General features: G+C 34.6%; 2 protein-coding genes across 2 annotated transcripts; one reads left to right on the top strand and one right to left on the bottom strand.

Annotated features, from left to right (window-relative positions):
• Positions 1–231: 231 nt before the first annotated feature.
• On the top strand, positions 232–7,882 carry LOC145099686 (uncharacterized). Its single transcript, XM_079037217.1, has 3 exons — positions 232–1,807; positions 1,883–2,115; positions 7,858–7,882. Exons 1-3 carry the CDS (start codon positions 386–388, stop codon positions 7,880–7,882), a joined length of 1,680 nt encoding a protein of 559 aa, XP_078893343.1. The 5' UTR covers positions 232–385.
• Positions 7,883–8,776: 894 nt separating this feature from the next.
• LOC145099685 (uncharacterized) lies at positions 8,777–12,995 on the bottom strand. The gene is made up of 10 exons (XM_079037216.1): positions 12,878–12,995; positions 11,538–12,136; positions 11,312–11,453; positions 11,077–11,220; positions 10,718–10,996; positions 10,300–10,383; positions 10,007–10,189; positions 9,652–9,918; positions 9,398–9,577; positions 8,777–9,281 (listed from the first exon to the last, which is right to left on the bottom strand). Exons 1-10 carry the CDS (start codon positions 12,908–12,910, stop codon positions 8,868–8,870), a joined length of 2,325 nt encoding a protein of 774 aa, XP_078893342.1. The 5' UTR covers positions 12,911–12,995; the 3' UTR covers positions 8,777–8,867.
• Positions 12,996–16,636: the final 3,641 nt, after the last annotated feature.

Raw genomic sequence — 16,636 nt, 5'->3', positions numbered from 1 at the left:
TAGCCACCCATTTCGCAGGTGAGAAGGCCCCATCTACGAAATGGGCATCTCATCTGCGAAAGTACAAGTGCCTGAAGCACAGTTGTGCTTCAGGCACTTGTACTTTCGCAGATGAGAATTTTTTTTTTTTTTTTTAAATTTTTTCGGTATAAATAGGGGTAATTTCGCAGATGGAATAGGTCCCATCTGCGAAATCCTCTGATCCTATCTGCGAAATGATGAATTTTTTTTTTTTTTTTTTTTTTTTTTTTTAAGGTTGACTACGAAATGAATTGGTTTGACTACGAAATGGCCTTTGCTATATAAAAATTTTTGTAGAAAAAATATCATTTTGGTTGTTATTTGGTTTGTGAAATACTCTCTATCTCTACAATTTGCTCAAAAAATGATTGAATATTTGGTTTGTCTTGTAACCGGTGGGAGATGGCAAGTTAATGGAACTAATCTGGAATACATATGTCCACAGGGAGGTATTTCTGAATTTGCTTTGATATTTTCTGAGTATATTAGTTATAGTGATTTTGTATCTATGGTAAGAAGCAAAATTGGTTTGTTAGACAAATATAGAATTAGTCTTCGTTTCCACCATCCTGAATTAAATTATTATATAGCTATAGTTGAAGACGTGGATGTTAGAATGTTGATAAACGTAATCAAATGTAGTGGAGGAAGGGCTGTGAAAGTGTTTGTGGTGGTTGATGAAGTTGAGGAGGTTAATGGGGGCGGTGAAATTGGAAACGAAGTTGTTGGTAATTTATGCAGTTTTAAAGGGAGCAACGATCCGATAGGTACTTTCAATACTCCTAGTGTACCTCAGTTTCACAGTGTTGCTGAAAATGTTAATGTTAGTTATTCACCTATTCAATATGTGGATCCCGAGAATTACAAGTATGTTGGTGATGATGATGTTGGTACATATCTTAATCATGTTGGTGGTCGTTGTGATGATGTTGCCGAACAAGAAGTTAAACTTATGAATAGGCGTGTGGTAGATAAAACTAAAAAGAAAAAAAATTCAACTCAAAAAAATGAAAAAAATCATGTTTACGGGCATTATGTTGATGTTGGTGATGTATGTTTAGATATAACCGAGCTACAAAGTAATTCCGATAGAGATGAGTTGGGTGATGAAGTTAAAGCTAAGTATCCCGATAACCTTTTTTACGGTATGCCCCCTGTACCAGCATGGCCAGTTGATAATAATGAAGATATCCCAACACAGATGGTAGACATTAATCTTCAAAAGATTCAATGTGAGAGTATATTTAAAAACAAAGAACTTTTAAAGCGGTGTATTGGTAAAAAATGTCTTCGAGAAGGTTTCCAGACGAGGACAAGTAGATCCACCAAATCAAGGTATGAAGCTGTGTGTGTTTCGAAAAATTGTTCTTGGTTACTAAGAGCAAAAGCAATTAAAAATACTGATGGACTTTTCCAAGTGAATAAATTTGTTGATGTACACACATGTTCTTCAACATTGTTGCAACCTAATCATCGACAAGCAAACAAATATGTTTTGGGTGAATATGTTGCTGATGTTTTGGCTGAAGACTATAGTAGAGTTTATCGGGGAAAAGAAATTGTTAATGATATGAATGCTCAATTGAATATCAATATCTCATACCATCAGGCATGGCGTGCGAAGCAATATGCATTGTTGTCGTTAAGGGGTACGAAAGAGGATTCTTTTACCAAACTTCCGGCGTATTGTCACAACTTGGCCAAACATAATCCGGGTACTGTCACACATATTAAAACAGATGCTGATGATCGGTTTGAGTTTTTGTACGTCGCACTCGGTTGCTCGGTTAGTATTATCATGTCCTAATTTTTTTTTAATATTTATTTTGGTGTATTTGAATAGATATACAATGTATTGTAGGTACGAGCTTTTGTCAATTTTTGTAAGCCGACCCTAGTAGTAGATGGAGCTCACCTAAAGGGCGAGTTCAAAGGTACCATGCTACTTGCAGTTACTAAGGACGGACAAAATCAAATATTACCGGTTGCATATGGTATATGCAAAAATGAGTGTACTGATTCTTGGACATGGTTTTTTCAAAAACTACGTGATTGCATAGGAAATATGCAGGAGCTTACAATTATATCCGATAGGTCTCCATCTATAGCAACATCCGTTGCCAACATTTTTCCTCACGCTCATCATGGAATATGTGGTGTCCATTTGTATTTCAACATAGTATCTAGATTCGGCAAAAGTAAGACGGTTAAAGGAATTTTTTGGGAGGCGTGTAGGGCGTACACAGTTGATGCTTTTGATGCTGCCATGGATGTTATGAAAAAGACAAAAGAACCAGTATGGGAGTACTTAAAAAGTATAAATCCAGAAACCTGGTCAAGGGCACATTTTAAAGGGAACCGATACAATCTTATGTCGTCCAACAGTGCGGAGTCTATAAATGCATTATCTAAACACGCACGTAAGGTGCCAATACTTATGTTGATTGATTTTTTTCGTGCTACAATGCAACAATGGTGGTTTCAAAGACGTAACTTTGCAGGTATTACATAAATTTGTAATATTAATGTTTTATTAGTTTCGATGTTATTGATTTTAACTTCTTCATTTTGGCTGTTTTTTTAGCGGAAGCAACAACAACCCTTACCCCTTGGGCGGATGAAGTTGTAAAAGAAAACAAGAAATTTTTTACCAAATGGGATGTTCGCATGATCTCAAATACGAAATGCGAGGTCAAAAAGGGGGCACAAAATGTGATTGTTGATTTTCAACATATGACATGTACATGTAGGCATTGGCAACTTGATGGGATACCTTGTGGTCATGTCATAAGATGTTTAACAGTGAACAATTACCAAGACTGCTCGAGGTTTGCATTAAATGCTTACTTTACCGAAACACTGAGGAAAACATATGAGGAATCAATAAACCCTCTGCCGAAGCCATCCGAATGGGAGATCCCCGATGATTTGATGATTGTTAAGCCACCTATAATGGATAAACGTCAGCCAGGCAGGCCAAGAAACACAGACCGCATTCCATCCCAAGGCGAGGGTCCAATTATAAAAGAGTGTTCTACATGTGGTCAACTAGGACACACGAGAAATAATTGTACTGGAAGGGCGTCTGGTAGCAGAGCAGGTCACATAATTTCTACTGCAGAAATGGCATATAATATTGGTGGTTCAGCGGGTTGCTCACAAACCCATAACGCTGATTTTGATATAAAACAACCTTGAAATTAAGAGTAATGACGAGTTGTTAGCTTATTATGTATTGTAATATTTTTATTAACTCTTACAAGACATTGCTATGCTTTCATATTTTAGTTAAGTTTGTTGATTATAACAATGAATGAAGCCTTTATATTATAAAATATAGTTTGCAGATTTATTTTAACAGTTACAACATGTTATTTAAAAAAAAACAACAAACGATCCTTTGGCAAGCTAATCTGTTTCATGATAATATTACAACAACTTTATAACTAATTTTTAAACTCAGGGAACTGCAACGGGTACTTCTCTTTCTCCATCGTTATATAGTCATCCCTAATTCTCATTTTGTCTTCGAAACGATCCTTTTTTACCATAATGTGTATCAACTGCTCATCCTTCTCAGCAAGCCGTTTTTCAGTCGTTTTGATTGCCTTCTTACTCTTTTTTATCCAATCTTTATGCTCTTTGATTTTGTTTTTATTGAGGTCAATCCATTCTTCAGCTTGTTTGCATTCCGAACCTATATCATTAGCAAGTTGAGTGAGAAGTCGGGATGACTCTTTGTCCTCTTCTTGTTGTGCTTCAGCCTTCTTTAATTCTTCAAAATTTTCATGTGACATATATGACCCGGCTGAAGAGGGTGTAAAAAAAGGGTCTACCGAATCACAGTAGTAACAATCTACTTCGTTGCATGAGCAAATTTCGAATTTGTGTGAGGAACTCATAATAAAATCGATGTTGTATTAAACTGGAGCAATAAGTGGTATTTATACATACTAGACAGTAATGAGAAGTCCAACTTTGAAATGACTAGACAGTAATGACAAGTCACTGTAGTAACCTGCACATCCCAGTGGGTCCCTTAAGTGACAAGAGATAAATGACAGTTTGACATGACAAAACACTGCATAAAGCTGAAATTCGTAGTCCAAATATAACCATTTCGTAGTCAAAGTATTATTTCATAGTCTATTTATTTATATAAATAGATGTTTAAGATCTATAAACCAAACACCCAAATCACCTAAACGAAACGAATTCCCATTATTAGAAATGTCGTCGAATGCAGCAAGTTCTTCGAATGAATTACCTGGTTCCAATTCTGAAAGGCCATGGACGACAAACGAGGTGTTACTTCTAACACGGTGCTGGCTAAGTGTTAAGGATGGTGAACCGTTACTTGCTCCCCCGCATTGCCTAATTGGTGATGAATGGAGTCGCATCACATCTTTGTTTAACCATGAGATGGGAGAAGGGCAAAAAAGAGAAAAATCAGATGTTGTTACTAAGTGGACGGATGTAAAGGAGGAAGTGACATGGTTCAATCGAGCATGTAGTTATGCGAAACGTAACAATGTTCGTTGTCGTGACGAAGAAGAGTTCTTGGAAGTTGTTACAGAGTTTTACATCTTTGAGCATGAAGGCAGAGACTTCGAATATGAGGAAGTTTGGAAGGTTGTTAGAGATAAACAGTATTTCAAGTAGACCGCTCTAATTTGTGTTAAGAATAAGCCATGGACTTGTGTTTTACGTTAATGCTTTGTTCGTATTATGTTGTTTTTTTCATGTAATTGTTGTGATGTTTTAATGGTTCATGGAATCTTGTTACTAATGTATTCTAATATATTTTGATAACTAATGCAATGGCCATTTATTAACTCAAGTTAATCATACGAGTTTCTCACATAATAAACTAAAATATATATATATATATATATTAACTCAACTTAATCATACGAGTTTCTCACATACTAAACTAAAATATATTTTAAACATATGAAACACATACGAATTACATACGAAATACATGAAAATAACCTAGTACTCACATAATAAACTAAAATAGATTTTAAACAAACGAAATACATACGAAATACATAAGAAATACATGAAAATAACCTAGTACATGAAAATAACCTAGTACTGAAATAATAAACTAAAATAGATTTTAAACAAACGGGATATATTTCAAAATATTCCAAGGGGCTTCAAACTGGAATTCCAACCCGTTACTTAATGACTTGTATTCCTCCTTAGCAGCTTCCAAGATGACATCCTCAGTAGCATTTAGACGGGCGTCGTCAATTTTGGTATAAAGATCGTTGAATAATAGAACTTCGGTTTTCATTTCATACCATCTTGCTAAGATGTCTAGTTCGTCACGATCGTTTCTTGTAGCCATTCGGTTTGCAGCATTGAAAATATTTGTTAGACGGCTCCAAAACATTGGATCATTCAACTTGCTTGTCTCGTACACATGAATATAAGCATGTGTAAGAACCAAGAACTCTTCATTGCTCCATGATATAGAAGTCATTTGGATTGAAACAAAGAGGGTAGAATCTAAAAAACAATATTTGAACAACTATATTGATTAATTTAATAACGTTTTGCGTGTAACTTAGGGTCAATTTATAGTAGTTTCTACACAAAATCGCAGTTCAAACTTCTAATATGTCTGCAATTCATAGTCAAAATTAACTGACGAATGCAGTGTACTATACTTATAACACAACAGATCACTGTTCGAGTTGACAATTCATCCCCAGTTGAATGACAACACAATACATTGCTGTTTGAGTTGACAACTCATTGCACCAGGAAAGTAAGGAGTCGTTATAAATAGATTTCAATATCCATTGTAATTGTATTCTATTACTTCCCTCCTTGCAATTATGGACTCACCACATATATGGAGGAACGCAGAGGAGGTCGCTTTGGTTCAAGCTTGGATTACAACTGTAGAGGTGGATTTTCCACCGGGTCCCCCACAAGTTCGTGCTGGATCATTTTGGTCTCGTGTCTGTCATTTGTTTCACCATTTAATGAACCGCACTCAATATCGAAGAAGAAGAGATCTCAAAGCGAAGTTTCTGAATATGAAAATGAAGGTGAAACAATTTCAACGTATTTATAACGAGTTGGATAACGAACATGCAAATACGGATGAAGACATTCTACGGCAGGTGGCTTTGGAACTATACCGCTTTCAATACGATGGTAGCGAGTTTACCCACTTAGATGCATGGAATGTTTTAAAGAATGTCCCTTATTTTTAATATGCATGTTGGTTAAGTTAATTGTTTTTCGTTATTTAAGTTGCTTTTTGTTGTATGTGTCTAGTCGTTACTATTTAATAAACGTCCATTTCTTTTAATGTATGTTGTTCCCTCAATAGCCAATATTTAGAAAGCAATAAAATAAAACCGGGGTACATAAATAACTAACACATAATACGACATAAAAAATAAACTGGGTACATGGATAACTAATACGTAACACAGCAGTAAAATAAAAACGGAGTACATAAAAAACTAATACATAATACTACATAAAACATAAATGTGCTACATGAATAACTACTGCATTGAGGGAGGTAACAGGACCACCGTTTCATTTGGTATTTCCCAATGCTCATATGATGGTATACCATTCACCAACTCAGATCCATATGCAACTCGATACACATAATTAGTGAACTTGTATTCAACCATTCTCTGAATGGACTCAGATGTACGGGTTCTTAGACATGCTATAGCGTGGCCACATGGTATACCGCTTTTTTGCCATTTACCACAACTACATACCCTTCGTTCAAGTTGTACGTTGTTGGTGGCAAAAGTGTCATGGACTTCAAATGTATCCCCATACAAACGTTTTGCATTACAATTGTAAGACTTGCTGAGACTTTTTTGAACCTTACTCTCAACGTAAGGGGTCAACCCACCAGACAACCTCCCTGTAAAATTTGATATTTTAATAAAAATAGCAGCACAATAAAAAAAACAAAACATAACAATCTCCTTTACCAGCCAGTTCGGCCCGCTCAGCATACTTTGATTTTATCGACGTGGTGGTTAACTCAATTATCGTTGTTATAGGAAACTCACGTGAGGATATAATTTGTAAAATTCAGGGACGTCAATCGATTTAACATTGTAACGTATTTTTGGGAAAAATGCTCTTGTCCATTTTGAAATCGGTATATCGTCAAGCCAGTAAATTGGACTCATAAGCAAGGTGCGGAAAGGTGGTTGCCTACATGTACTTTGCAACCTTTCGAAACACAAGTAAAAATCATCAATGCTATATGCATTGCATGACTTCCAAAACAACGATTCGACTTCCGTATTGTTATGTCCGATAGACTCACGTATCTTTCGAGCTATATCTTTAGGACAATATCCATGATATGAATCCGGGTAGGCACTGTCAACACCAAAGTCTATGTTATCACACATGTTGCTTATGAAACCAACCTCTGTGTCCTCACCTAAACAATCTCTTAACCTCATCATGAACCATCTCCATGATTCTTCACACTGTAAGGTTCCCAAACCAAGTGCTAAGAGTAGTGGCTCATGATTTCCATCTAAAGCCACTGCGAAGTACATTGTTGTCAGAAAGCTCCCAAGAAGGGGTAAATAACCTACATATATCAGCGGTATCATGCACCTAAGGAAGGTACGAATCTACATAAAAACGAAGACATATTAGTGTTATGTAAGAACTAATCGACATAGATTACCATGAAATATTGTATAACTCAATAAAAGAAGTATGTTATACCACGCAACCTAAAGCCACAAAACAGAATTGAAAGCGGTTGTTATCGGTTTTCTTAATGGCTGTGAAGGTATTAGGATTTGTTCTTTGAAGGTTATGCAAGAAAATTGGTAGTTGAGAAAAGGTTCTTTGGCTGTGACTACTCATTTTCAATACCGATAATTGTGCTCTACAATGATCACACAAATGGAATTATAAATAGAAGATATTGTATCTCTACTGATCAAAATTCATAGTTTAACCCTTTAAATTCGTAGTTGAACATTTTGAATTCATAGTCAAACCAGTTCATTTCATAGTCAAATTTCACTGACCGACATGACAATACTACAGAATGTACTTGTCTGCATTTCATAGTTGAACTTTTATGAATTCATAGTCAAACCAGTTTATTTCATAGTCAAAAAGAATTGTCCGTAATATGATTTATTCTATAAATGGGTGTCACTCATTATGAAAAAATTTAACTGAGAAAGTAACTCCGATTTAAAAGAATAAGAAGGCTAATGGCATACTTCAATTGTGGAGGAGAACGTATCGTTAGGATTTCGGGTACAGCTAAAAACCCAGGAAGATTGTTCTACGCTTGCCCGTATTTGGTATCATGTTCTTACCGTCATTCAAATTTAAACCCTCGTGTTTACATGACACAAATTAATTTTCTTACTGTGGATATTAAATTTAACAGGGACCAAAATGCGGGTTTATCAGTTGGGTTGATGAAGAGAAGGACCAATCTTCTATGGTAATAGCTAAAGTAGCTAACTCTAATAAGCTCTTTCAATCAGAAAATAAGAAGTTAAAGATAGCGTTGGTTTGTAGTTGGGTGTTGTTCTTGGCAGTTCTTGTTTACAAGTTGTAAGCTTTTCAATATTGTTTTTATGGTTTTGAAGTTGTTAGGTCAATAAATTGTTGTATTTGTAACGTTAAAACAAATGTTGTGGTCGTTCTTATGTTTTGAATTTATTGATAAGTAATTAGTAGGTCATTAAATTGTGGTAATTGTCGTAACGTTATATTTTTTGTCATCCGTTGAGTAAACTCTAAAGATAAACTAATAATGAAATCCAACATTAATTTGTATATACATTTATATAATCCAACTACAGAGGAGCAAGACTAGACCCCCAAATAATTTTTGCCATCCGGAGACGGAACTCTAAAGCTGCGTTCTTTGGGTCAATAAGAACACGTATTGGTTGACCTGAAACCAATTGCTCCATAAACATACAAAGAAAAACACCGCAATCTCCCAAATGACTACTTTGTTGGGGAACGTTTTCTTCATAAATGAATTGCATATTCAATGGAATCCTTGGGATGTTCCTCCGCGCCCAATACTTAATCTTGTCCAAATAATTTGCCACCCGACGTTCAAATTTGGAAAAGATTCCTTCGGATTGGAATTTTTCATAAGCACCTCTACCAAGACTGTCATAAATATGCACTTCCATTGACGCTAATCGTAGTTCCCCAAATAGCCAATGATTAGGGGATGAATGAATCGGCAATAAGACCTGTATAAGGATCAGAAAATAAAATTATGTTTATTTACATCACAATACAAAAACATCACAATACAAAAACATAACAAAAAAACGATATTATTTTCAATATAAACTATTAAGTTTACCGTATCAACATCCCACCAAGCAACCATGAAGTTAGGGTATGTAGCAATACCAGCCATAAACGCCCTCCAGTCCTGTCCTTCTTCCAAAGCATGAGAAACAAAAAAATTTGGAGGCATTATTGTATGTCGGTCGCTCTCAAACCGTCTCTCCATCAAAAGTCGGTACCAAATGGTTATATGCTGCACACATGATACTTTTGTTATTGACTAAAAAACAATTAACTTTTAAAAGAATTAATTAACAATTTATTTACCGCTGACTCCAACCATCCGTCGTGTGTATGCCCAAACAATGAGCTCCAAAAATCTCTATCTAACACGAAATTAAACAAACGATGCTGCACATCGTATGAATGCAATACATAATTTTGGATGACATCCTCACCGCCTGCTACGTAAGGTTGCAGGCGCAACATGGAGAAGTCATGAGCAACACCAAAAACTGGAGGAGGAACGGGGCATGTTGATTTCGTACCAACCTTCTTTTTTGTTCTTCTTTTTTGTTTCGGTGTCGTGTGCAACTAAAAACAATATTCATATGTTTAAATGTATATCTTTCAGATAATTCACATAAACATAAAATCATCAGTTTATAAATAAAACGAATACCTCGGTGTAAGGAGTGCATAAAAATTGTGATGGTTTTCGACTCCTAGGTTTATCGGGTGTAACTTCTTTGTCATCATCATCATCATGAAAATAATCTACATTTCCCGTTATTATTAGTTCGTCTTCATCCGGCACATCATCATCAAATTTGTTCCCTGCATTGTCATTCCTCTCCTCCCACTCCTACATTAAAGATAATACTTTATACTTAATAACGAAATACACATAATTTAATAAGCAATAATATCTAAATAAACAAAATATTAATATAATATTAATGTAACTATAATAACCTCTTTAACTTCACTATAATCGTTTACATCAAACACATCATCATCAAATTTGTTCCCCGCATACTGATTACTCTCCTCCAACACCTACATTAAAAATATAACTTTTTACTTAATAACGAAAGACGCTTTATTAAAAAGTAATTATTAAAATCGTAAAGGTAACATCTATAACAACCTTGTCGTCTTGAGTATCACCAAAAACATTTTGAGTTGTATTGTTTTTATTCATCACTTCATCTTGCACAACCTATATTTTCAAATATAAAATATGAACACAGGTATTCATATATGTTAATAAAATTTAATAAATAATGTAGCGTGTAACTAACCTGTTCATCATAATTTCTTTGTGACACTGTCGTATCATCAAAAAAATGTCGTTTCAAAATTGGTCATTATTCACTTCTTCAACAAAAACCTCTGTAGGATGTCGGTTCATAAACACATGCTGCTCCAGTGCATGTACCCGTTTCAACAACTCGTCTAACTTGTGTTTCCCACTGCCCCGACCTCTACCATGAGAGCGACCACTGGACGACATACTAGACGAAGATTCGTCTTGTCTCCTAAAATGGTCTCGTACTGGGGATGGAACTGCTTTCCCTTCACCATATACATACTCTTGAAATGACATATAATAACAAGATGTCATCTCACCATCACCCGGTAACATGTTTTGTCTTGGTGGTAGCCCCTCCTAAAAAATTAAACATATTAAAAATGCATATAAAACTATAATAATCAACTTTATTAATAATAAACGAAATATTTTTAAACCTGCATCTTTGACCAAATCTTGTTCACGTCAACCCATTTCAATTTTTTTGTTCCGCTCCATCTTTTCATCCGAGGCAAGTCTTTATTTTTTCTCAATGCAAATCCACATGCACGAACAGCCGGAATCATCTCATATATCCATATCTACAATTTTGTACAATAACAGTAATAAAAGTTAAAATTAAAATAAAAAAGATAACAATAAAACAATATAAATATAAGAAAATTTTTATACCCTAATTGGAGCCGTAAATCCTGAGACGGAATACTTTAAAGTTTGACCACGCTGAGGAAGTGATAAATAATGATGTATCTTACTCCACGTATCCTCAAGGTCAACATAAGTAAAATCCCATAGATAGCTACCCCAAGCGAAGCTAACAAAACAAAAAAAACAAAATTCATTATTATATAAATTATAACTTTAATAAAATAGAACTTTTAACGTAAAGAAAATATACCTATTCCAGAGATCCAAATTCTCAGCCAAAAAAAACCAATCTTGTGGCACCCGATCGTTAACTTCTTTGCCCAAAAAACCTTCACACAAAATGTATATCAAACATACTCTAACTGCATCAAGGTCGTCAAGTGCTAGGAATGTTTGATTTAAAATTAAACTTTTCAGGTCGCCGATTTTCACCGAACTATTAGTATGGTCCGGAAATAGCCGTTCACGCAGTAAACATCTTTTTTTACTGCTTATTAATTTTTCCGACCCTTTTCTCCCAATGTTTTTTGGATACTCCCCAAAATTGAAGCCGGTAATCAAACAAAACTCTTCCGGCCCATAAACCATTTTGGTATTGCCTACTCGAAAATATAAACGTTTTATTCCATCTGGAGATAAAACAGGGTCCGGCCGGATCTGATGAAGGAACATTTTATGAAACAATAAAGCGTCCCCTTGTAAACGAGGGACATCAATAAAATAGCCAAAGACGGTATTTCTGAAAATAGCACGTCGGACATCATCTAAAACTTCAAAGACTTCCCATATGTTACCGCCAGAGCCTTTTAGGTTCGCAAAGGCTTTCGTATTCATTAAACTAAAATCATGCTGCAAAAAAAAATACAAAAACAAATTAGATAACTAAAAAATATACTTTTTTTTAAATATATTACGAACTGCAAATACTTTCTTAATTACTAATATATATATATATTTCCGATAAAAAACAATAACATACACATATATAAACAATTTTCCAAGTTATACAACAAATATATTTACGATAGATCACAATATCATACATAATTATATAAATATTTTCAACTTAAACATATTTTCAACTTAAACAAATTTTCAACTTAAACGACAAATATATAAACAATTTTTATCTTTCTAATTAAAACTAACATTATATAACCATAACCATATAAACAAAAAAATTTAAAAATAAAACGACAACCAAACTAACAATTTTGCAAGTTATACGACTACTTTATACAAATTTTTCAACTTATACGACAAATAAAAACAATTTCTAACAATATATATACGACAAATTTTCAACTTATAAATGTTATACGACAAATATATATACAGTTTATATAAACAATTATAGGATAAAAATTTACAAGATTTCAGGTTATACAACAACTAAAAAAACTACAAAAATAACAAATTGTAAACATTATCCACGCAGTCTCTACTTGTCTCTACTTGCATTTAAACTTCAAGTATACTAAAAATATACTAAAACTATCAAACACAACAAAATTACCCTTTTTTAACACTAAATAATACAACAATTGATAAAAAAAATAACTTTAAACATTAAAAGAGTTAAAATCTAACCATATTTGCGGGATTGTTGACATAATCCTCCATTTTCTTCAAAAACTAGCCAAAATTCCGAGAGAAGCCCAAAGTTAGAGAGAGTTTTTGTGTAGAGAATGGTGAAAATGAAAAAAAAAAAAAAACGTTTTTATACCTAAAAAACACCCATTTCGCAGGTGAGAAGGCCCCATCTGCGAAATGGGCATCTTATCTGCGAAAGTACAAGTGCATGATACCGCTGATATATGTAGGTTATTTACCCCTTCTTGGGAGCTTTCTGACAACAATGTACTTCGCAGTGGCTTTAGATGGAAATCATGAGCCCCTACTCTTAGCACTTGGTTTGGGAACCTTACAGTGTGAAGAATCATGGAGATGGTTCATGATGAGGTTAAGAGATTGTTTAGGTGAGGACACAGAGGTTGGTTTCATAAGCAACATGTGTGATAACATAGACTTTGGTGTTGACAGTGCCTACCCGGATTCATATCATGGATATTGTCCTAAAGATATAGCTCGAAAGATACGTGAGTCTATCGGACATAACAATACGGAAGTCGAATCGTTGTTTTGGAAGTCATGCAATGCATATAGCGTTGATGATTTTTACTTGTGTTTCGAAAGGTTGCAAAGTACATGTAGGCAACCACCTTTCTGCACCTTGCTTATGAGTCCAATTTACTGGCTTGACGATATACCGATTTCAAAATGGACAAGAGCATTTTTCCCAAAAATACGTTACAATGTTAAATCGATTGACGTCCCTGAAATTTTACAAATTATATCCTCACGTGAGTTTCCTATAACAACGATAATTGAGTTAACCACCACGTCGATAAAATCAAAGTATGCTGAGCGGGCCGAACTGGCTGGTAAAGGAGATTGTTATGTTTTGTTTTTTTTATTGTGCTGCTATTTTTATTAAAATATCAAATTTTACAGGGAGGTTGTCTGGTGGGTTGACCCCTTACGTTGAGAGTAAGGTTCAAAAAAGTCTCAGCAAGTCTTACAATTGTAATGCAAAACGTTTGTATGGGGATACATTTGAAGTCCATGACACTTTTGCCACCAACAACGTACAACTTGAACGAAGGGTATGTAGTTGTGGTAAATGGCAAAAAAGCGGTATACCATGTGGCCACGCTATAACATGTCTAAGAACCCGTACATCTGAGTCCATTCAGAGAATGGTTGAATACAAGTTCACTAATTATGTGTATCGAGTTGCATATGGATCTGAGTTGGTGAATGGTATACCATCATATGAGCATTGGGAAATACCAAATGAAACGGTGGTCCTGTTACCTCCCTCAATGCAGTAGTTATTCATGTAGCACATTTATGTTTTATGTAGTATTATGTATTAGTTTTTTATGTACTCCGTTTTTATTTTACTGCTGTGTTACGTATTAGTTATCCATGTACCCAGTTTATTTTTTATGTCGTATTATGTGTTAGTTATTTATGTACCCCGGTTTTATTTTATTGCTTTCTAAATATTGGCTATTGAGGGAACAACATACATTAAAAGAAATGGACGTTTATTAAATAGTAACGACTAGACACATACAACAAAAAGCAACTTAAATAACGAAAAACAATTAACTTAACCAACATGCATATTAAAAATAAGGGACATTCTTTAAAACATTCCATGCATCTAAGTGGGTAAACTCGCTACCATCGTATTGAAAGCGGTATAGTTCCAAAGCCACCTGCCGTAGAATGTCTTCATCCGTATTTGCATGTTCGTTATCCAACTCGTTATAAATACGTTGAAATTGTTTCACCTTCATTTTCATATTCAGAAACTTCGCTTTGAGATCTCTTCTTCTTCGATATTGAGTGCGGTTCATTAAATGGTGAAACAAATGACAGACACGAGACCAAAATGATCCAGCACGAACTTGTGGGGGACCCGGTGGAAAATCCACCTCTACAGTTGTAATCCAAGCTTGAACCAAAGCGACCTCCTCTGCGTTCCTCCATATATGTGGTGAGTCCATAATTGCAAGGAGGGAAGTAATAGAATACAATTACAATGGATATTGAAATCTATTTATAACGACTCCTTACTTTCCTGGTGCAATGAGTTGTCAACTCAAACAGCAATGTATTGTGTTGTCATTCAACTGGGGATGAATTGTCAACTCGAACAGTGATCTGTTGTGTTATAAGTATAGTACACTGCATTCGTCAGTTAATTTTGACTATGAATTGCAGACATATTAGAAGTTTGAACTGCGATTTTGTGTAGAAACTACTATAAATTGACCCTAAGTTACACGCAAAACGTTATTAAATTAATCAATATAGTTGTTCAAATATTGTTTTTTAGATTCTACCCTCTTTGTTTCAATCCAAATGACTTCTATATCATGGAGCAATGAAGAGTTCTTGGTTCTTACACATGCTTATATTCATGTGTACGAGACAAGCAAGTTGAATGATCCAATGTTTTGGAGCCGTCTAACAAATATTTTCAATGCTGCAAACCGAATGGCTACAAGAAACGATCGTGACGAACTAGACATCTTAGCAAGATGGTATGAAATGAAAACCGAAGTTCTATTATTCAACGATCTTTATACCAAAATTGACGACGCCCGTCTAAATGCTACTGAGGATGTCATCTTGGAAGCTGCTAAGGAGGAATACAAGTCATTAAGTAACGGGTTGGAATTCCAGTTTGAAGCCCCTTGGAATATTTTGAAATATATCCCGTTTGTTTAAAATCTATTTTAGTTTATTATTTCAGTACTAGGTTATTTTCATGTACTAGGTTATTTTCATGTATTTCTTATGTATTTCGTATGTATTTCGTTTGTTTAAAATCTATTTTAGTTTATTATGTGAGTACTAGGTTATTTTCATGTATTTCGTATGTAATTCGTATGTGTTTCATATGTTTAAAATATATTTTAGTTTAGTATGTGAGAAACTCGTATGATTAAGTTGAGTTAATATATATATATATATATTTTAGTTTATTATGTGAGAAACTCGTATGATTAACTTGAGTTAATAAATGGCCATTGCATTAGTTATCAAAATATATTAGAATACATTAGTAACAAGATTCCATGAACCATTAAAACATCACAACAATTACATGAAAAAAACAACATAATACGAACAAAGCATTAACGTAAAACACAAGTCCATGGCTTATTCTTAACACAAATTAGAGCGGTCTACTTGAAATACTGTTTATCTCTAACAACCTTCCAAACTTCCTCATATTCGAAGTCTCTGCCTTCATGCTCAAAGATGTAAAACTCTGTAACAACTTCCAAGAACTCTTCTTCGTCACGACAACGAACATTGTTACGTTTCGCATAACTACATGCTCGATTGAACCATGTCACTTCCTCCTTTACATCCGTCCACTTAGTAACAACATCTGATTTTTCTCTTTTTTGCCCTTCTCCCATCTCATGGTTAAACAAAGATGTGATGCGACTCCATTCATCACCAATTAGGCAATGCGGGGGAGCAAGTAACGGTTCACCATCCTTAACACTTAGCCAGCACCGTGTTAGAAGTAACACCTCGTTTGTCGTCCATGGCCTTTCAGAATTGGAACCAGGTAATTCATTCGAAGAACTTGCTGCATTCGACGACATTTCTAATAATGGGAATTCGTTTCGTTTAGGTGATTTGGGTGTTTGGTTTATAGATCTTAAACATCTATTTATATAAATAAATAGACTATGAAATAATACTTTGACTACGAAATGGTTATATTTGGACTACGAATTTCAGCTTTATGCAGTG

The sequence above is a fragment of the Lactuca serriola genome, chromosome 4, assembly GCF_051521515.1.
Source record: "Lactuca serriola cultivar US96UC23 chromosome 4, Lser_US96UC23_V15, whole genome shotgun sequence".
In the NCBI taxonomy this organism is placed as follows: domain Eukaryota; kingdom Viridiplantae; phylum Streptophyta; class Magnoliopsida; order Asterales; family Asteraceae; genus Lactuca; species Lactuca serriola.
The sequence above is the reverse complement of the archived record's forward strand: the minus strand, read 5'-3'. Positions and strand labels throughout refer to the sequence as shown.